The 22,768-nt window shown below is 38.7% G+C and overlaps 1 protein-coding gene across 1 annotated transcript in view; it reads left to right on the top strand.

The window, feature by feature from the left end:
* The window catches only part of ARHGAP28 (Rho GTPase activating protein 28), a 148,047-nt gene that overhangs the window by 69,040 nt on the left and 56,239 nt on the right, over positions 1–22,768 (top strand). Inside the window, exons 2-4 of the mRNA XM_060029499.1 lie at positions 11,237–11,439; positions 15,649–15,866; positions 21,269–21,361. Of these exons, the coding sequence (XP_059885482.1) occupies positions 11,237–11,439; positions 15,649–15,866; positions 21,269–21,361 (514 nt within the window). The remainder of the gene's footprint in view (positions 1–11,236; positions 11,440–15,648; positions 15,867–21,268; positions 21,362–22,768) is intronic.

Here is a 22,768-nt window from a genome sequence, read left to right as displayed (position 1 = left end):
ATTTGATATTAAAAGACATCCTTTAAAAATTACTTATCCAGGTTACGTGGAGAAGAGTAATCTCAGAAGCACAAAACATAGATCACCAAGACTCTTATAGTGACATGTATCGCTGAATGGATAAAGGATAGAATTCTTTAAAGAGTAAGGGAAAGCTGCTTTTTGCTCGTATTCTGTTTTATAGATTCTTTCCTGGGCATCTCCTAATTTAAATAAAAATATGAGCCTCTGAGCAATAATTAGGTGTCACCAAACTAGTCTTCCACTCATAATTTTAACTTATCCTTAAGGATAATGTGACAAGAGTCACTTGTGGGATTGACTGAGCTTCACCAAAATCAATATATACTTCAAGCTCATAAACTGCATACTAGTTTTAAAACAGAACATAAAACATTCACACTCGGTGATTTCCTTTGCCTGCATAGCAGACATTTCATCCTGTCTCTTGTTTAGATGATTATTATTTGAGCAGATAGGACCATTTCCCATCTGTGATTGTTATTCTTTGCTCAAAGCAGCCAGTAGCTTTTCATAGAAGTATCTTTCCTTTCTTTCTAACCCCCTGGGTATTTTTGCAAATTTGATTCTTTTTTGCATTTTCCTAAGTTTGCCTTTACTTTGAAATTCCAAAGTACTTTTCTTTGAAAAAAAAAAAAAAAGACTTTATCTTTTTAAAGAAGTTTTGGGTTCACAGCAAAATTGAGGGGAAGGACCAGAGATTTCCCATATGCCCCCAGCCCCACACATGCACAGCCTCTTCCATTAACAACACCCCTCTACCAGAGTGGTACATTTGTTACAATTGATAAACCTATATTGACACATCATAATCACCCAAAGTCCATAGTTTACATTCTGGGGGTTTGGACAAACGTGTGGTATCATACAGAAAAGTTTCACTGCCCTAAAAATCCTCTATGTTCCATGTGTTCATCCTTCCTTTCCCCCTCCCACTTACTCTGCTGCCCCCAAGCCCTGGTAACCACTGATCTTTTTACTGTCTTCATAGTTTTGCCTTTTCCAGAATGTCATGTAGCTGGAATCATACAGTATGTATGTAGTCTTCACAGATTATCTTCTTTCACTTAGTAATATGCATTTAAGATTCTCTCATGTCTTTACATGGCTTGACAACTCATTTCTTTTTAGCATTGAATAATATTCCATTATCTGGATATACCACTGTTTATCCATTTGCTTACTAAAGGACATCTTGGTGGCTTCCACATTTTGTCAGTTATGAACATAGAACTCCTATGAATATCCATGTGCAGCTTTTTGTGTAAACATAAGTTTTCAACTCCTTTGGGTAAATACTGAGGAGAGAGCGATTGCTGGATTTACAGTAAGAGTGTGCTTAGTTTTAAGAAACCACCAAGCTGTCTTCCAAAGTGGCTGCACCATTGTGCATTCCCACCCGCAGTGAATGAGAATTCTTCTTGCTCCGCATCCTCGCCAGGGTATTGTATTGTCAGTTTCAAAGCACTTGTAATTATCAAAATTAAAAAAAAGAAAGGTGGGGCTTCCCTGGTGGCGCAGTGGTTGAGAGTCCGCCTGCTGATGCAGGGGACACGCATTCGTGCCCCGGTCTGGGAAGATCCCACATGCCGCGGGGCGGCTGGGCCCGTGAGCCATGGCCGCTGAGCCTGTGTGTCCAGAGCCTGTGCTCCACAACGAGAGAGGCCACAGCACTGAGAGGCCTGCGTACCACAAAAAAAAATAAAATAAAATAAAAAAAAAAGAAAGGTGATCTTTTTCTCATACAATTAAAAAATTGAGATATAATTTATATAACATAAAATTCACCCTTCTAAAGTGTACAGTTCAGTGGTTTTTAGTATATTCACAAGTTGTGATACCATCACCACTAATTCCAGAACATGTTCATCATTCCAAAAAGAAACCCCACACGCATTAGCAATCACTCTCTACTCCTCCCTCCCCTCAGCCAAAGTAGGGGAAATTTAAGAACCATTCTCTTTTGGTTTTGTCATGTGTATGTTTGCATGTATCCATATAAGTGATGTATTATACTTAAGTGGTAACTGTTACAAGCATTGATTTTAGTTAGTGGCTTTTCTTGGTAGAGCAGTAGACAGAACATAACAGGTTACTTTCCTTCAAAGTCAAGCATGTGGAGTTGCTTTGCAGGAGAAGTAGAAGTACAGAAAAACCTGCTGTCCTCCTCCCACCTCCAGGAAGAGGTTGTGTCATTCTCTCTTACAGAAGAGCTTGTGGCCCCATTTGAGCCCCCTCCTTTGTAAATACTGGAGTTCAGTGTATAATAGTTGGAAGTTATTATTTCCTCATTCTCACTTTTCCCATTTCTAGCCCAGTGCCTGTACTCAGAGGTGATACACGGCTGCATAAGGATTTAATTGCTGCTGTGAACCTCAATTGGTTAAAAAGAATTCTAGCTTTCAAAACCATTTCAGATATTCCCTGCTGGGTGACTGAGGTTTGTTTGCTGTTTTAAGCCTCCCCTTAATCTACAAACACATTTTTCTGTATCTTTTTCTGCCAACAGAGAGGTTCAGGCAGACCTGTTTACCTTTTGAAGGAAAAGCTTCATCAGCTTTCTCCTCATTCCCCTAGGAGGGCTGAGGAAGGCCAGGAACAGAAGAGAAAACTGGGCTGGCAGGATGCGAAGGAGAGGATGCCAGAATGATAGTGAAAGACCGAGTCAGGGAGCCTGAGAAAGAGCGGGAACCTCCTCTGTGTTCTTGCGTCTATTAATCTGAAACCATAGCTTCTTTTTTTTTATCACCATTGCCTTTCAAGTGCTTTTTCCAAGACATCCAAGTTGAGCTTGTTTATAAGCATGTTAGAATCCAAAGATATTGAGAAGCCAGAGCCTGAAAACAAGGGATTTGTCCTCTTTCTTTCTCATGCTGAATGGCCTCCCCAGGAAGCTAAGAGGGCAGACAGCAGCATTACTGGGACTGTACCCAGCGTCTGTCCCAGAGAGCCAGAGGTTTCTCTTGCAAGAACCCTGCTGCACAGGCCCACTGCGGTCAGGGTCCAAGATGATTTCTCTAGATGGTCATGCTGTGCCTCATTCAGTGATAATGACAGTGGGGAATGCAGTCTTATTCTTTCAGAAAGAGAAGGGGAAATCTTTGATTTTGATATATTCTTCCTAAAATGTTTGGAATATGTTTGATTTGAGAGCAATGTGAATATATTCCCTGCATACTCAGGCAGGGAGATCTTTAGCAGGAATGAAGTTTAACTCCATAGTGTACTGATCAAGACCATACCAAGACTGGGGTTAGGCGAATAATTTGGTCACCTTTAAAATGGAAAATCATTACATTAGATCCCACCTTCCTTTAGGAGGCAGGTTACTGACTGTCTAATCTTACTTGAATAGTCTCCTTAGTGGGGTGGAGATGGTGTCTCATCTTACCCCACCCCAAATGACTTATTAAAGTATTTCTTCTAGGTATATCACTTAGGAATCGTTTGGACTGCAAGTAGCAATAAAAACAGCAACAGAGATTACTGTAGTTTTTAAAAATAGGAGTTTATTTTTCTCACGTTTCTGGAAGTCCAGAGAATAGGCAGCATCTGATGTTATTTCTGAGACTCCATAATATCAAGGCTGATCACTACAATTTTCATGGCTTTTTTCTCATAGTTGCAAGATGACTGCTGAGGCACCAGTCATCTTGTCTACATTCCAGTAAGGGAGAGGTAGGAAGAGAAAGGGGTAGCACCTATATGAGGAAAATAAAAGATTACACTGAAACTATGGAGAGGGGTTTTTCTTATGTGACTTGGCCAGAATTGTGTCAGATGGTCACTTCTGGCCTAAGGGAGTTGGAGAAACAAAGCTTGGGAATGGGGTTGGATCAGAGATGAGTTCTGATAAATGCAGTTTTATTTATCTCATTATATTCCTAGTAAATTTTAGTGCTGCTGTGATATTTTACCACCCGTTTTAGTCTGACCCTAAACCTAGCCATAGGCATGCCAACAAATTAGTTAAATTATAGTAATAACAGATGGGATTACTATGTGCCATGCATTTTACATATATTTACTCAGTTAATCCTCATAATAACCCAGGGCATGTATGTGATTAATGTTCCCATTTTACAGATTAGGAAATGGAGGCCCAAGGGTTCAATTCCTTTCTCAAGGTTGTAGATCTAGGAAGTGGCAGAGCCCACATTCAAATCTGGACCAGCTGTCTTCAGAGTTTTTCTCTAAATCACGATACTATATTCCTGGTATAAAAATATGTAGAGCTATACACAGATACGCAAATACCTGAGGAGACATTTGAAATTAAGAAGAATTACTGTAGGGAAAGCATTTGGAAAGAATTGAAAACGTGTGAATTCATATCCTGGCTTCACTGTCCCTAGTCATTCTTTCAGCAAATATTTCTGAGTTCCTGCTATTGGCCAGATACTGTGTTAATAAGACAGACACAGTTCCTCTATATTCTAGTGGGGAAAATAGTTCCCCAAAATGAAGTAGGTGAATAGATAAAGTTATGTTGTTGATGAGTGAGAAGAAGGAAATGCAGAAAGCTGAGATGGTGGGCAATTGGAGGAATGCTATGTTAGGGTGGCAGGGAAAAGATCCCCTGAGGAGGCGACATTTACATTAGGAGCTGAATGATGAGAAGCATCTTGCCATGGAAATAGACAGAATGTTCCAGGCAGAAAAAAACGAAAGGGAAGGAAGGGCTTGACTTTTTAGATAAACTGAGAAAAGATTAGCAGGCCTGGTGCTAGTGCTAGGGGAGAGTGATATAAGGTGAGACTGGATAAGACGTTTGAGGACAGAACATGCTGGGCTATGAGGTCATAGAAAAGAATATGCATTTTATTGTAATTGTGGTGGGAAGTTAATGTGTCTTCACTTTACTCTCTGTAACTGTTTCCCTTACTGTATACTGAGATGTATAATACTTGCTTTGACTACTTCAGGAGGTTAAGGTAAGAATCAAATGATGGAATGTGTATGATAGTAAATTGTTTTATGTGAAATTCTTTATAAAATAAGAAATAATAAAGGCCACAGAATATTTCATAGCAAGAAGTATGTTTTTTTGAAATATTCTGTGGAATATACTCAGAACAATTGAACTTGTGGTTAGAGCAAGCAGTTCATTAGTAGATGCAGCATTTTAAAAATATCTGATGTGTATACAGTGTTCTGTGGGAGTTCCATTTCCAGTTAGAACACAGACTAGGTTGCAGCCGATTATCTTTCTCACTGTTGCAACTAGAGAAGAGACGATGCATGTAAAATCATATGTTTTAAAGCTGTTTATAATGGAGAGCTGTGGACACAAAGAAGTCTAAAGGAACTCAGTTCCAGGGAGGGAAGAGCTCTTTCTAGGTGGCCAGAGCCCAGCAGTCACTTCAGTGTGTGTCTCTCCCTGAGTCTGTGTACTGCTGGGCAGAAGATCACACCTCCCTTGGCAGAAGGACTGTATGGGGAGAGGAGACACCCATGGGGCTGCCTGCACTGGCACAAAAGGTTGGAATCTGTCAAAGCCCCAAATGCAGAGCTAGTTCTCCAAGTCTGACAACTCTACCCCTTGGGATTTTGCTGAGAGCCCAACAACACAGGAGGCTCGCGGCTAGGCTCTAAAGTAGAGAGCAATTTCTGTAGTCCTGTGGTGTTTATCCGACAGCCCTGTTGAGGGAGGGACCTATAATACACACAGGACAGATCAACCCCCTCAAAACATTTGGAATCAGAGGTAACCTAAAACTGATCAAAGTTGCAACTCAGCCCAGACCCACCTCAGCTCCTTAAATGGGTTGAAGTGATCTGTACCTCATTTCAACTACCAGACAGAAAGCTTACCCTTCTTGGGGAAATTACTATTTACTCCAGTTTTCTAGAGTTCTTTTAAAAACAAAGTCAACAAAAAATTGTGAGATTTGTAAAAGAAAAGGAAAATATGATCCATAGACAATTGGCTGTTTTTTTTAATCAATATTAGCAGATGCACTGACAGCACAGATATTGGCACTGAGACAAGAACTTTTAAATAACAATAATAAGTATGTTAAAAAGACAGAGAAAAAGGATAAAAGATGAGTAATGTCAACAGAGAGATAGAATCTTTAAAAAGAACTAATAGGACATTCTTGATTTGAAAAAACATGGTATCAGAATTGAAGCATTCATTGGATGGTCTTAACTAGCACTGGGCACATAGAAGAAAAGAAAAGTGAACCTGAAGACAGGGTAGTAGAAATTCCCTAAACTGAAGTACAAGGGGTGAGGGTTGGAGGGGAAACAAACATATCGTGAAGGACATTTGGGACAATATTGGTTGTGTTATTGGAGTTCCAGAAGAAGAGGAGAGAGAGAGTTGGACAGAAGAAATACTTGAAGAGAAAATGGATGACTACCCTAAAGGTGATGAAATACATCTACCTACAGATTCAAGAAGCTCAGTAAACCTTAAGTAGAATAAATACAAATAAAACAATCTAGGCATTTTATAATTAAGCTTCTAAAATCAAAAGATAAGGGGAAAAAATCTATTAAAAGCAGTTAGAGAGGAAGAACATTATATTTAGAAGCATGTCAGTAAGAGTTATAATTGAGTTTTCATCAGAATCAAGAATACAAAAGACAATGGAATGCTGTCTTTAAAAGGATTATAAAAACAACAATAAATCTGCCAGCCTAGAGTCCTATGCCCAGGAAATATATTCATCAAAGATGAAGGTGAATTAAAGACATATTCAGAAAGAAATATGAGGGGATTTGTTGCCAGCACATCCATAGTACAAGAAATGCTAAAGAAAAAGAGAGGAAATACCAAAGGAGGTTCTCAAAACCGATTAGAATGATCTGTTATGGATACATGGACATGCAGGAAGGATGAAGAGCACCAGAAAGGATAAACATAAAAGACTACTTATTTAATTTTTTAAAAGATTATTGACTTTTTAAAAGAAACAAAAATAATAACCATTGTGGGGTGTAAACATGTGAAGAAGCAACATGTATGACAATAGTAATATAATAAGGGGTGGAGGGAGCATTAAACTCTTATACGTTATTTGCATTGTTCTGAAGTTGTAGCATCTCCAGTAATCATTAAAATATAAGGTATTTCTAAAAACATTATGGAGGGGAAAATGGAATAGTAAAATCTTTTTAAAAAATTTTTTTATTAATGCCACTTTGAATTTATGGTAATTATCATCCACTTAAATCTAATTTTAAACCTAATGGTGTTTTGGAACTTCCCTGGAGGTCCAGTGGTTAAGACTCCGTGCCTCCACTGCAGGGGACCCGGGTTCAATCCCTGGTCTCGGGAACTAAGATCCTGCATGCCGCATGGCGTGGCTAAAAAAACCCCACAAACCTAATGGTGTTTTCCCAACAAAAGTTGCTATATAATGCTGTGTAACAGTTGCATTCTGTTTTTCATGTAGTGTTTTCCTGGTATTGTTTTGGAATAAAAAATAACAAACAGCTGATGAAGCTGAAGCTCTGTTTATCCTAATATGGTGAGGTTTGAAGCTGTGAGGCTCATCAAAGTGGTGGATGAGCCCAAGCATCACAATTATGTAATACTTTAAGACTGGAAGGTCACGGTCCCTACTCTACCCTGGGGTGAAGGGGGAAATATTTGGATCCCTAACTAAAGAAGTGAGAACTCTTCCAAATGCGCTTATCCCAAAAATGCTGTTTGACTTACTTGCCAAAAAAAATAGTTGACCATTGCAATTAAAGGATTCTTTGGGTGGATTGTCTCAGATGAAACCAGTGTGTTACGCAGATGTTCATGACCTGTATTTCACCTCCAATCCTCCCGTTCCCAGCAGAAGTTTATGAAGATCTCTTCTCTGAGATTCTACCAGTATTCCCTTTGCATGAGTAAGAAACCGTGCTGTAACTAAAAGGATCATTATTAGCCCTAAATATATATGCCCCTCATCTTCTAAGATTCACTTAATATTTCCCAAATTTCTCACTTTTTCAAACATTTTCAGTGCTTAGGTATATCTGCAGGTTTTCTTAATTTCTAAGAGAAATGGTGCTTTTCCATGCAGCCATTGAGGTGTTATCTCTGTATTGGCATGGAAGAGATACCTATGACATGTTTTTGTTTTTGTTTTTGTTTTTTGCGGTATGCGGGCCTCTCACTGTTGTGGCCTCTCCCGTTGCAGAGCAGAGCACAGGCTCCGGACGCACAAGCTCAGCGGCCATGGTTCACGGGCCCAGCCGCTCCGCAGCATGTGGGATCTTCCCGGACTGGGGCACGAACCCGTGTCCCCTGCATCGTTAGGCGGACTCTCAACCACTGTGCTACCAGGGAAGCCCTATGACATGTTTTTGAGTGGGGAAAGCAAAGCAGCTTATCGAACAATATGATATGATACAGATAGGAAGAAACCTTCAGCTTCTGCTTTATAAATTGTGTATTACTTAAACTTTTATGCTTATAATATACCGCCTTATAATTTTTAAAAACTTAGTCCATGTCTTCTGTTAAGACTGTTAATTTTTTATAAGTTACATTCATTTTCAAAGAATAAACCTAAAAAAAAACCCCAAACTGGAACTAGAGAAAGTTTTGGGCATCTATATACTTTTTCCTGAATATGGTACACGGAGGGCAGTAGGCTGTGTGAGCAGTGGTAATTGATTACAGTTTCACAGAAGTAGATGTTTATATACTATAATTCTATGAATTCATTAGTGGTTTTCAAAAGAGAAAAGGCTGAAGAGCCTAAAAATAGTAAAGGGAGCAGTAACTGCCTTCATGACCTGTGTTGATTTCCTATGTATTTCAACCACTAGAATGTGTCTGTCTTGTAAAACTGTAAAGAATTCAGTGAAGAACTCTCATCACCCAATTATCAAAGCGTCATAAAATTATTTTTATCAGCAAAGAATAAAAAAAATAAAAGTGGATATCTAATATTTTCCTGAAATGCTCTGAGTTTTAAAAATAAGTTGGCTAACTCACTGCAAAACTAGAACTACTTACAGTCTGGTACAGTCTCAGGATCAGTGATCAAATTCTAGAAATTTATACTAAAGATGATTGAGAAATCTAGGATTCCTAGAGGTATAGACCATATGAGCACATGGAACTTTTTTCTTATTCCCCTTTCTTTTTATACTGTTATACATATCAGTGTGCTTTACATATGCTCTAGGACACGGCTAAGTTTGGTAGTAATCCACTGCTGCTCTGAATGTCAAAATTGAATTGTCCTAAGCGAGTCAGAATGCCACGGTTGGACATTACTATGTCCTTGCTCTTTCTATCTGGGTTTCTTGTTTTGGATAAAACAGCTCTGACCACGCATTGGTTAAGTAGTCTCAACTTTTTGGTTCAATTCCACCTGGACCCAAGGAGAAGAAAGCAAGTGTGGAGGAGTTCTTTGACAGGAGTTGCATATACACTCCAAGTGGAAAATTAAAAAGAAAAAAAAATCATGTAAGAATAAGAACAGAAGATCATACTGCATAGACTAATTCAGTCATTCTTCCTGGCTGAGGACTGAAGTGTTGTATGTAATCAAACATTCTGTTCCTAAGAAGTGTAATATTTGTCAATCATATATCATAGAGTCAAACATTTAAAAATTTTTCCAGCTTTATTGAGATAGAATTGACATATAACATGGGGTAAATTTCAGGAGTACGACCTGAAGATTTGATATATGTATATATTGCTAAATGATTACCACAATAAGGTTAGTTAATGCATCCACCACCTCACATAAAATATTTTATTTTTATGTAAATCTCCAAACTCTCTCAGAATTCCAGCATTTTGGCATCTGTCTCCCCTACTGTGTCTCTTGTTTTTTAGACTAACATCTGTTGGATGTTTTATGTCCTAAATGCTTTACGTGTGCTAACTCACTTAGTCCTTGCAGCAATCCCACGAGGAAAGCACCCCATGGAGCTGCTCTGTGCCTTGTTCAGCTGTTGTCTGCTAGGCTAGCAGTGGTCCTGCTGGGTGGCGATACCTGGAGCTTCGCTGCCCCCCTAAGCATTTGGGCCTTTCCCTTGGTGGTGATCTGGTTCTCCCTGAACTGAGTCAGTGCCCCACTTCCCCATCCTAATACAGAGTTTTTCCGTTTAATGTCATGGATTATTTCCTCTCATTAGCTCATTTTCTCAACAGCCAGCTTTTAAAAAATGTATCTTTAAATTTAGAAATATTTGTTTTTAAATTCTGGTACAATGTGCGACATAAAATTGACCATATTAACCCCTTTAAGCCTACAGCTCAGTGGCATGAAGCACATTCACACTGTTGTGCAACCGACTCCACCTTCCAGCTCCAGAACTCGTTCATCTTGTAAAACTGAAACTCTCTACCTGTTAAACAATTACTCGCCATGCCTCCTTCCCCGCAGACCCTTACAACCACCATTCTACTTTCTGTCTCTGGGCGTTTGACTCCTTTAGGTCCCTCACATAAGTGGAATCATACAGCATTTGTTTTTCTGTGACTGGCTTATTCCACTTGGCCTGATGTCCTCAAGGCTCATCCATGTTGTAGCATGTGTCAGAATTTCCTTTCTTTTTAAGGCTCAATAATATTTCGTTGTATGAATAGACCACATTTTGCTTATCCATTGGTCTGTCAGTGGATGTTTAAGTTGCTTCTGCCTTGTGGCTATCGTGAATCACTGTTATGAACATGGATGTACATGTATCTCTTCAAGACTCTGCTTTCAGTTCTTTTGTACGTAGAGTCAGTGGAATTGCTGGATATCACAGTAGTTCTGTTAGATTTTTTGAGGGATTGCCATGCTGTTTTCCACAGAGGCTGTACCATTTTACATTTCCACCAACAATGAACAAGGGTTCCAGTTTCTCTACATCCTCGCCAATGCTTATTTTGTTTGCTTAATAGTACCCACCCCACTGGATGTGAGCAGCCAGCTTTTTTCACTCTTCTCTGACATCACCTTAGATACTTACAGGGGCTAACTTTTACTATATATGTTTTGACTAACATGAACAGCTTCCCACTTTATGAGTGTGTGAAAGGTATAAAAAGTATTTTTGTGGTAATTTCCACATGGCCACAAAGTCATTATGAATTATAGAGAATGAAAAGGACGGGGCCACCACAGACTGGAGGTTATTCCCTCAAACCCCTCTCTTTCACACTAACTCCATCTCTCCCTTGATATCACACCTAAATTTAATTTTGTGATTTGTAACATGAGACACTGATTTTCGTTAACAGATACTATTCTTTTCTCAGAAAATCCATTTCTCGCTGCCGAAGAATTAGCAGGATGCTCTCCAATGAATCCTTACAATCCCCGGCATTCAGCCGCTCCAACTCTCAAGCCTCCATAGACAGCGCCTCCATGGAGGATTTCTGGCGGGAAATAGAAAGTATCAAAGAGAACAGCCTGGGAGTTCAGGAAGAGCAGACGCCAGCTGAGGCCAAGCCCCTGGATGGTGAGGTGCTAGATTGGTCTTCCCCTGTGCTGTCTTTCTTTGTATGCTCTCTTATTCTGTTGGCAGGTAGAAATCATTCCACTAGTAGTTTAACAAGTGAACCAGTAGAATTTGGCAAATCAGCTGCCTGCTCCCACTGATTTATATCTGCTGGTCTGGCTCAGGGTGGCTTCTGTGTAAGGTGACATGACCTGAAGGAGGGCTGTCAACACAATGCAAATTGATCCTTTACGTATCACCACTTAGGGATGCTATACCCGTCTGTTGACTTGATTCATAATCATCTAGCAGATTGAGTATTCTCATTTTGATGGCTTTTATATTTGTATACTTGACCATTAATTACCAAAAGAGAGAGACAGACAGAAAAAAAATTTACCAACATAATTCTGGATTAAAAATATTTAGCTATGAAGCATGTACTAGCATTAATGTATTTAGAGAACGGATAATCTAGTACTTCACCAAATAAGAGCTGTGTCAGATATGTCAATTATACTAGTTTCCAGTGAAATTAAACAAGAAGGTTGAGGACCCAAAAAGTATAATTGTCCGTAATTGTCAAAAAGTACAAAATTACTCACCTGAGATTAAAAGCATAGGTTATCTTCTCCAGGTACTACCTATGGACAAGTAAATGCATAAGAAAGACTGAAGGTAGTTTAGCAAGTATCTAAGAATGTTTTCATTAGCCAGTGATTAACCTCAAGACAACTATCAAGATAAACTGAAACTTTAAAAAACTTTTTTTTCTTTATTCCCTTTCTACAAGCCTATCCTTCTTAGATCTGAAAAACAATAGTTCAGATGTACCACAATTAGTATATTTCACTTAGCATTAGAAATAAAAAGTCCCACCACAGATTTAATGAAAATCCATTCAAGGGAACTGTCCTGCATCAGAGAAGGATATTTTTATTCCTTTTCCTTACATACTTACATTTTGCCTTTCAGATCCAGAAAGACACATAAAGGAAAATACCTCTTATTCTCCACTTCTTTTTTCTTACTAGCTAGCTAGCTATCTATATTAAAAATCATAAGTTCGTACTGATAACCTCCAATTCCAATCCAACACCACAAAGTTTGTTGTCTTCCATTTTTCTGTATTTATAACCCCCTTCTCCAATAATGACAAACCTGTTCCTCAATGTACTTTTTCATTTGCTCAAGCCTAGAGTATACAGAAAACATTCTCAGGCGTGCTAACATAAACTTCTACAAAAAGCATACCTACTAACTGGAGTTCAAAATTTATTTGACTGATATTATTTTCCTTGAAGCATATGCCTAGATCTTAAGTGTGCAATTCAGTGACGTTTGACAAATACTAACCCTGTAACCTCACACAAATCGACATAACATTTCAGTCAACTCAGAATTTCCTCATGGTTTTTCCCAATCTCATCATCCCCGTGACTTGCTATCCCTAGCCAGAGACAACCAAGGTTCTGATGTTTTTGCAGCATATAGTTTTGGGTTTGGCTTCTTTCACTGAACATAATATTTTTGAGATTCATTTGGAGTATTACTATTTCATTGCTTTTTATTATGGGATAGTTTGTATTAGTTTCCTAGCGGTGCTGTAACAAAGTACCACAGAACTAGGTGGCTTAAAACAACAGAAATCTGTTCTCTTGTGGTTCTGGAGACTAGAAGTCCAAAATCAAGGGGTCAGCAGGGCCCTCCTCTCTCTGAAGATGGTAGGGAAGAATCTGTTCCATGTCTTTCTCTTAGCTTCTGGTGTTGCCAGCAATCCTAGCTGTTCCTTGGCTTGTAGACAACACTTGCCATTCTCTACCTCTGTAGTCACGTAGCCTACTCCCTGTGTTGTTGTCTGTGTCTCACCTCCTCTTCTTATAAGGACACTAGCTATATCGGATCAAGGGCCCTCTCTACTCCAGTATGACCTCACCTCAACTTAAATCCTAATTATACCTGCCAAGGCCCTGTTTCCAAATAAGGTTACATTCACCTGTATTGGTGGTTAGAACTTCAGTGTATCTTTTTGGGGACCCAATTCAACCCATGACAGCAGTATTCTGTTGTATGAATATGCCATAATTTGTCTATACATTTAACTGTTAATGGTTGTTTGCAGTTTTGGCCATTATGAATAAGGCTGCTGTGAACAATCTTGTAGAAGTCTTTCGGTGGAGACATATTTTTATTTCTCTTGGATATATGTATTTTTCATAGAATATGTGTAATTACATAAGAAACTGCCAGCATTTTTCCAAAGTAGTTGTACCACTTCACACTCCTCCCAGCGGTATCTGACAGACAAGTCTAGCTGCTTCACATCCTTGCAACATTTGATGTTTTAAGACTTATTAACATGAATGATTCTAGGGATGTGTGGAGGTATCTCATTGTGGTTGTAATTATACTTCACCGATGACTAATGATGTCAAACGCTTTTTCCTGTGTTTATTGTCCATTCATATATCTTGCTTTGTGAAATCTTTTGACTATTTCTTTTAATTGGGTGTCTCTCTCTTGTTCTCTCACCTCTCTCATTTTTTAATTGTTTGCAACTGGTGTGCAGTACAATTGATTTTTGTACTTGACCTTATATTTCATTACCTTTCTAAACTGACTTACCAGGAGTTGTCTACTACTAGATTTCTTAGAATTTTCTACATAAACAAAGAGATCATTTGTGAATAGAGACAGTTTTACTTTTTCCTTTGTGACTTCACTCCATCCCACAAATTTTGATATTTCATATTTTCATTATTATTCAGTTTAAAAAGTTTTCTCATTTTCTTGTAAAGCGTGTGGGAAGGCTTTTGTTCATGTACCAGTGATAGAATAACATAAGCAGAGTCCAACGCCTCTGGACTGATGATTTGATAGTGTACTTGCAAACCAGTCAATTCTGCTCTTTAAAAGAAACCTTATTCAGGTAATGCCTGTTTAGCATAGTTCCCAGAATGTTATAGTGTGTACAGTGGATTTTCTGTTACATGATGTTGTTATTCTGAATTCTTTAGTATTTCTGCACATCTAATTTATAATAGCGATTGATCTTCATCATGATGAATTTTAAGTTTTTTAGCTGCCTTCTGAGAAAAGGAAAGATTACCTAATGTTCAAAATAAGGAGAAAAGTAAGAGAACGAATATCTATTGAACACATACTCTGTTCTAGATTTTTTCCATCTGTCACAAATTCATTGATAAAATAATCCTCATAGCCACCTAATACTTTGGTGATTATTACCTCCGTTTTGCCAAGAGGACACGAGATCTAGAGATACTTAAAACTCTCCAAAGTCATTCAGTTAGTAAATGGTGGTTGGGATTTGAACCTGAATTTGTGTGATTAAAAAATTCTTTTGTGTGCCATTAAACCACATTTTTTCTGTCATGGTTTTAGTTTAGATATTAATATTTTATCATTTTTTGAAATTGGCTGTTCAGATATGGCTTATATTTAACTCTCTGGTAAGGAAAATTACCTTCCCAAATCTGCCAAATAACCTTACTCTACTAGAAGATACTTTAAAAATTTGACTTACTTAAAAAAATACAATACAGACCTTTTATTCATTCCTATAGGCCGTTCCCACAATTACTATGGGAAAAAGAATGGTCTTTTAAAGTTTTTTGAGGTTTAATTTACATACAATATTATATTAGTTTCAGGTATAAACACAATGATTAGATATTTGAATACATTGTGAAACAGTCACCAAAATAAGTGTAGTTAATGCCCATCGTCACACATAGTTACAAAATGTTTTTTCTTGTGGTAAGAACTTTGAAGATCCTACTCTCTTAACAATTTTCAAATATGCAATAGAGCATTATCAACTATAGTTACCATGCTGTACATGACATCCCCATGACTTATTTATTTTATTTTATAACTGGAAGTTTGTACCTTTTGACCACCTTTACCCATTTCGCGCACCCTCCACCCCTGGCCTCTGGTAAGCACCAATCCGTTCTCTATATTTATGAGCTTGGACATTTTGCTTTGTTTTGTTTTTAAACTCCACATATAATGAGATCATATGGTGTTTGGTGTTTTTCTTTCTCTGTCTGACTTATTTCATTTGGCATAATGTCCTCAACGTCCAGGATGGTCTTAATATATTGTCTAGTGATTATTTCTTACTTGCTGATGTGTACAGACTTACAGATATGCATGGCTTCCAATCTCAGAGTATTCTAACCTTCTCTTGGTAACTTCATCTTACAGAAGGAGAACTTGAAGCAGAGTGGTTGCAAGATGTAGGTTTATCAACCCTGATCTCGGGTGATGAAGAGGAGGGTGGCAAAGCCTTGCTCTCGACTTTGACTCGAACCCAAGCAGCTGCAGTGAAGAAGAGATATAATACTTACACTCAAACCATGAGAAAAAAGAACAAGCAATCCATCAGGGATGTCAGAGACATCTTTGGAGTCAGCGAATCTCCTGTAAGTAGTGAACAGGGCTCAAAAGGTTTGGTTTGCTTGAGGGGAGGGAAGGGGAATGTGGAAAAATTATCAGAAAAGGTCAATCATCTTCTAGCTTTAAGAGAAAAGTAAAGCAGACAGCAAACTGCAAAATTTTGCAAATTTGAAACTTCAGTGATTATTTCTTATTCCCCATACAGCAGTCTCCCCGCCCACAAAATTTATTCCCTTTTTTGAAGTTGATCACTTCTTTGGTAATGGAGCAAGTCTTTGTGGATGAGATACACGGAGCCTTTACTTAAACCTCAGCACTGAATGGAAACTCTGTGGACAGGCAAAGGAGTCCCAGAGAAGTGGGCCCAAGTATTATGTGCAAGTCTGTGTAGTTTGTTTTAATTGGGGGTGGAGATGGGAGAGTGGTTAGGGTGCCCTTTATGTTCAAAGAAATTAAAATGATGAAAAGTGAAAGATGCAGCATTAATCAAATGGGCCAGAGAATGATTCAAAAAACCATGAGGGAAGCATCACATGTTTTCTGAGAAATGGCTGGTTGAAATGCCAGTGTACCCTTGGCTATTCCACGGCCACAGTTTTACTTCTGAGGCTGAGTCACGTCCTCCTATTTCTGTGGTTGTTTTACTGGTAGCTCTGCTTTACAGTTCACTCATTCATCCATTTATTGCATCATTGCAGTGTTGCATTGAAATAATTGCGTCGTTGATGCAACAGATAATTACTGGATACATTCTCTGTGCAATTCTTATACCAGGTTCCATGCAGATAGGATTCTTGGAACTTTGGGGTAATTCATATATAGGAAAAGGGGAACTTGATATTCTGCTGCAGTCACAGGTAAAGTTGCCTGGGGCAAGTTGGTTAATCACTTTGATTTAGGTTTCTCATCTGTTTAATTGTAATATCAATAGTGACATAAATTAAAACTTCAAGGATCTTGGGTAGCTGGCATAACTGAAGACAGTCTCTAATTTGAGTTAGTTTAGGTTGTCTGTAAGTCAGATCTTCTCTTAGATACATTAATCACAGCGGGGTGTTGCCAGGGCAGCTCACGTATACAAAGTTAAGCTTTGTATTTGTGTTTACAATGTCCTAGAAGAGCGCTGTCCTTTAGAACTTTCTACGGCGATGGAAATGATCTATTTCTGTGCTGTCCAATATGGAAGCCCCCATCACATGTGGCATTAGCACTTGAAACGTAGCTAGTGTAAGTAAGGAACTAAAATTTTAATTGTATTTAATTGTAATTGATTTGAATCTAAAATGTCACATGTGGCTTGTAGCCAGTATAATGAACACAGTTCTAGGATCCTCTGCTGTATATAATGATATATACTCAAGGTAAGCCATTTTGAGTTCTATGCTGTTTGAACTTTCAGCCTAGTTGAAACCTGGGTCTTGGAAGGTGAGATTGTCTCAAGCTGTAACTGAGTAAAGGTGATGCCCACAGCTTGAGGCTAGGGCTCCAGCCACATGAGTCCTGGACAAGATGCCTATCAAAGAAAAGGTTTACCCTGCAGGTTTAAATTCCCTGGGTCATTTTCCAGTTATCTCCCAGATCATCTTGAGAGAATCCTAAGAACTTGGCCTACATGCGTCCTTTCCCCATTTCTGTTTCCAGCTACGTCAGACTAATATTTTTCCTCTTCCTTAGCAAACTGCAAAATATGGGTCTATAGCTTCTCCTGAATCCTCCAGTTACTCAAGAAAATGCATAACTAGCCTCTCTAGGTTTCCCAAAACGTTGCGCTATAGTCACATAGAAGCAGTGCTTCTCCCATTTCTTTCACTTGGACCCCGAAGGGAATCGTAAGGTGGGCACTTAACACATTAGGGCTTAAGTATAAAATGAAATGAAGAGTCTTACTTTTCCGTAACATGTAAGTGCAATAAACTGTTTGGTGTTTAACTTCAGCAAAGGCAGAGAGAGGGCCGCATTCTTGGTGGGCAAGGGGAGTAGCCCCGGGGGCTCTTCCTCCTGTCTGCCTTCCTCTTCTCCCACATACCCCCCAGTCTTGCTGCGGAAGCCCCAGTTCTAGAGAGAATGGGGAATGAGGTAGGGGAAGTGGTCACAGGTAAAAGAATGACCATATATTCCAGGGAGTAGAGGTCTTGTGCTGTCCTGAGAAGTGGGGCACCTGGAAGTCAGGGAAAGCCTGGCATTGTATTATGCTGCTTAAAAATTCACATTGTTCTTTGTCAAAAATGTAAAAAGCCATATAAGGCAGCCTTTTAAAAATATGGTATATTTACAATGTGTAAGTCCTAATAAACATTCCCACAAGACTGTTTTTTCCTAAAAACTTCAGCGTCTGCTTCTGCAGGTAAATAGACTTGGAGGTTCTTAGAAATGTACCTAAACTTTTAAGTTTCCGATTTGAATTTGACATCATGAATACCAGTTCCTCCCTCTTCCTCCTTCTTCTCTTCCCCGCTCTCCCTTCCTTATTCTCTCCTATTCTTTATTTCTGTCTTTGTCATCGTTTACCTACATTAATAGAACAATTACATAAAGTTTCCATTCCATTTTCTTAATGAAGTTTTAACATTACAAGTTGCATTAGGTAATTTTGCATTGATCTTAAACTTATGAATCTGACCCACTATACTCACCAAATGAAGGTATAAATAATTTTAAAAATAAATATGTTTTTTTCTTAATTTTTTGCATATAGAATCCCAGGTTCAAAATCATTTTTCTTCAGAATTTTGAAAATATTTGTCCGTTATCTTCTCTCACGCACCATTGCTGTGGGGAAGCACAATATCTACGTCAACTTCATTCCTCTATATACAAATGTGGAAGCTTTGTGAATTTCACTTTTTATTGTTGGAACCTTGAAATTTTAGCAGTTTTCCTTTTTAAAAAAATTCATCCTGGTCACTACCAAGTGAGCTCTTTCATTCTTCATCTTGTTCATTCTGCATATTTTCTTCTAACGTTGAAAACAAGTATTTATTCCCTTCATTTTCTCACTGTCTCCTTCTGGATATTAGATGATTGTTGTTAGATGATTGTTGTTAGATGATTGTTTCATTGTTTGGATTGAATCCCAATATCTCTTAAATGTCCTATTTTCCAAGCTTTGTTTTTGTGTATGTTTGCTCTACATTCTTGGTTGTCCCTTCAACTTCATCTTTTATATCATTAATTTGGCCTTGGTTGTATTAACACTTTTACCTTTCATTAATTTTTAAAACTTTAATAGTCCTCTTATGAACTTACTGAAGCCCCTCCTTTCCCCTAATTTTTCCTTTATTTTGTGATCTGTTCCTGTTTCTCAGCCGCAGTAGCCTCTCAGCACTCTGAAGGTACTAAATTAAACCTTAAATTCCAAGGTTCTCTTTTTTTCCTTGAATTATCTCTTTCCTTCAGGGTCATCTGTTTATTTTTGGCATCATTACATTGCTATTGTTCAGTTAACTTTAATCTTTGGATATTGATTTATATTCATTAACGGAGAACTAGATTGACTGATTGATTAGTATAGGTAGTGGTCATATCTTTCTTATGCAGTTATGTAGACCCGTTTTCTCCCAAAAACTCTCCCCCAGAACAGGAGTCTGGGCCTGTGTGAGTGGTGAAGTGTGTCAATGTCAACTGTCACACTTCACTTTAAGAAATAAATATGGTATCAATGCCAAAGTAACAAGATCCTGCAGAATCATAATTGGTTTCCTTTTCAGGCAAACCCAACTTTCCTTTTTATACTCCTGTCTATATCCTTTTAGAAGGCCCCAATAAAGTGCAATTCAACATTCTTTCTATCCGGGACCACCGCACCCATACTAGGACAGCCACTACCACTCCCAAGGCAGGTGGTCACTCTGTCACCGAGGGGACACTTGGGTTTTATCCTGGAATTACATTTAGCTGCTGCCTGCTGTTCTCCTAAACAGCTGTTGCCTTCTGAATTGGGCGATGCCTTCCTGCTGTTTTCATTTTCATTCTGGATATGTGCTTTTTCTGGATCAGCATTTACCTTCCACACATTTTCCTCTTATACCTTTTTTCAGGCCGAAGTTTTTCTCTACCCTTATCAAACCGCTCTTGCTTGCTTTTTATCTTGCAGAAGCATCCAACAATTTCTGTTCTGCTAATGGAAATGTTTAGTGGTTTCTAGATCTACTCTTTGAGAAAGGTATCTCTTTGACATTTTGAGTGATTTGCAGGGGGAGGAGAATGTGGTATGTGCATTGTGATATCTTGATCCAATTTTCCTACGTTGATTTTTCAGTAGTATTTGTTCCTTTCAAAAAATGTGTTTTTTTCCTTATTATAAAAATAATACATCGTCTTTAATGGAAATTTAGAAAATATGGACAAGCGAGGTAAAAAATGAGTATTTCTGTGGGCCCAAATAAAATTTTATGATTTAATTAAATATCCAATGAATGTAATTTTCAGTGAAATTCTAACCATAAAAGAATAGAATATTTAACCCTTGTTTTGGTAGAGCTCTTATACACTAAATCACAGATATTAAATCACCCTTTGGATACATAATGCAAGGTCTACAATCCATTTCATCATGAGCAGAAGTTCAGTGCTCAAATAGATTTTTTCCTAATATTCAGAAGATGTGAATCAATTATTACCTTCAGTAACACATTTAATTGAGCAAAATAGTCTATCTAATTTCATAATTGATAAACAGTTAAAGGTGGGACTAACTCATAATTAACTGTATAAATATAGGCATACAGTCCTTAAAAAAATGTTATATCACACATATACATTTGACTGCATGGCCCAGAAAACCCAAGAAATCATGAGTTTATACAAATATGAATTTGTTTTTTCTCTCTTTCAGAGGAAACTGATCTTTGCTTTAGCGTAGATCCAGCTTCCTTCCATCTTTCTATTTTATCTTTCACGTGTGGCCTTCATTCTTTTGCTTGCCAAGGGGGCTGGGCCACTCCTGCCAGCATGCCCATGTCCTGGTGGTTCCTGGAGCTTGTACCAACTGACTCTATCTCTCTGACTTCAGTTTCCCAGAAATCTTACTTGGTAGAATTCCAGTTACCTCTCATTGCCTAGAAATGTTATACAATCATCCTTAGCTGCAAGAGAGCCTGGGAAGTTGATGTTTTTTCATTGTACACAAAAGTTCCTGAAAAAAAAAATCAGGATCCTATTAATGAAGACAGGTGACTGGGTTTGGGGCAGGCGGTTGACAGGATCTTCCACACGTACCAGTGTCTGTCACCGGGCCTGGTGTGTGGTGAGCTCCCAGGACTGGCTGCTAAGTGGCCAAATGCAGTGATCAGTGCATAGGCAGTCATATCTGTGGGTGTCTCAACATGTCTGTATGAATGTGCACATCGTATGCGTAACACGTGATTAAATGCAGTTACCCTTGGGAGAACATGCCTGAATAAAAATGCACTTTCATTTTTCTCAATAGCCAGATGATTTTTGTTGTATCCCAGCTCCTCTTTTGGATGTGAACCCAGATGAAGAAGGGATGCCAGCAGTTCCCTGCAGAAATGGTCAACTGGTAAGACAGAGCAAGGGGATCAGGAGAAGTGGTTAATTCAAGGCAGCCTGGAAAGTTTAAAAAAAAAAAAAAAGCCTACTTACCTTGTAACAATGAAGAAAAAAGGGGACTCAGACTCAGGAATGAATAATTAAATAGTTAAATCCGCAAATTCTATGGGGCCTGCTTGTACGTACAATAACAAAAACAATCACAGCTGCAGCTGCAGCCACAGCCAGAAGTCAGTACATGTGGGAGGTCATCAGCTAAACTATTGTTCTCTTTGCTGAGTGCATAGTGGAAAATTTTATGCTACCTTCTATAAATCTTTTCAAAATTAATTTAATTGTCACTGTAAGAAATATTTTGACATTTAAGTTACTTTCTAAATGTAAATATATTGTGGGACGCAGCACTATAGCATCTTGAACCTGTAACAATAAGTGGAAAAAGTGCACAATCTTGCACAGGAGGTAAACACGTTTTATTTAGAGCCCACCTCACCCAGTTTAGTGCAAATTTCAAAGAGTGATGATCTGAGTTCCAAACTGTCAGTGAAGCTATTTCAGTGAAAGAGATGAATCTCATGCTGTGATCTGTACCTCCTGGCATGAGGCCTGGGTCCTCTTACTGAAGTGGTGACCCTTCACCCTGAGAAGGACATGGGTTCCTGACATCTTCCTCCACCTGGATTCATGGCAGCAGAAAATTTACAGTAAGAGACCTTCCTCTATCATGCTTCTATGTGTTTCCTTCTCTTTAGCTCTTTATTTTCTTCCCTAGCAGAGGAAGAGGGATTCTTTGTTGTTCTAAGAGTAACCCCTGTACCATTCTTGATCTGATTGATGATGATGATGATGATGATGTTTAGATTCTCTACAGTTTACTTTCATCTTGCATATATTTTATGTGGGGCACTCTGTCCACATCTTGCAATTGTCTCGATACAGGCTAGCCCCTGGTCCCTTCCAAAATTCTGCTCAAGGGTTTGGATGTGGCCAGTTTGTGTTCTGGCTGCTCTTCTGTTGCCTGAGGGTAGGTCAAGGTCTGGAGGTGGAGGGTGGTCAGCTGGGGCTGTGAGCAATCCTGTTTTCAGATATTTGTCTCTAATTTTTTTCTAATTTCATTGCATTTCTCATAAGAGTGTGAACTCTGTCTAGTCAGAGGTCTTTACATTTTCTGTTGAGTTGGAAGATTTTTCCCTCGGTTCAGGGAGTCTTCTATACCATCCTTCCAGCCAGGACACTTGATCCAGGCATTTGTTCCTCTCTGCCCACCTGCTCCCCTTCACAGCAGCCACTACCTCTTCTCTCAGCTAGAGGAGGGGCAAGTCAGAGTAGACACGGGGTGTTTTCAAAGAACGATTTCTATGAGCTTTTCACCCCACCTACCTCTACCTGCTGTTTTGATTGCCTCCTCTTCACCCTG

The sequence above is a fragment of the Delphinus delphis genome, chromosome 13 (assembly GCF_949987515.2).
Source record: "Delphinus delphis chromosome 13, mDelDel1.2, whole genome shotgun sequence".
In the NCBI taxonomy this organism is placed as follows: domain Eukaryota; kingdom Metazoa; phylum Chordata; class Mammalia; order Artiodactyla; family Delphinidae; genus Delphinus; species Delphinus delphis.
The sequence above is the reverse complement of the archived record's forward strand: the minus strand, read 5'-3'. Positions and strand labels throughout refer to the sequence as shown.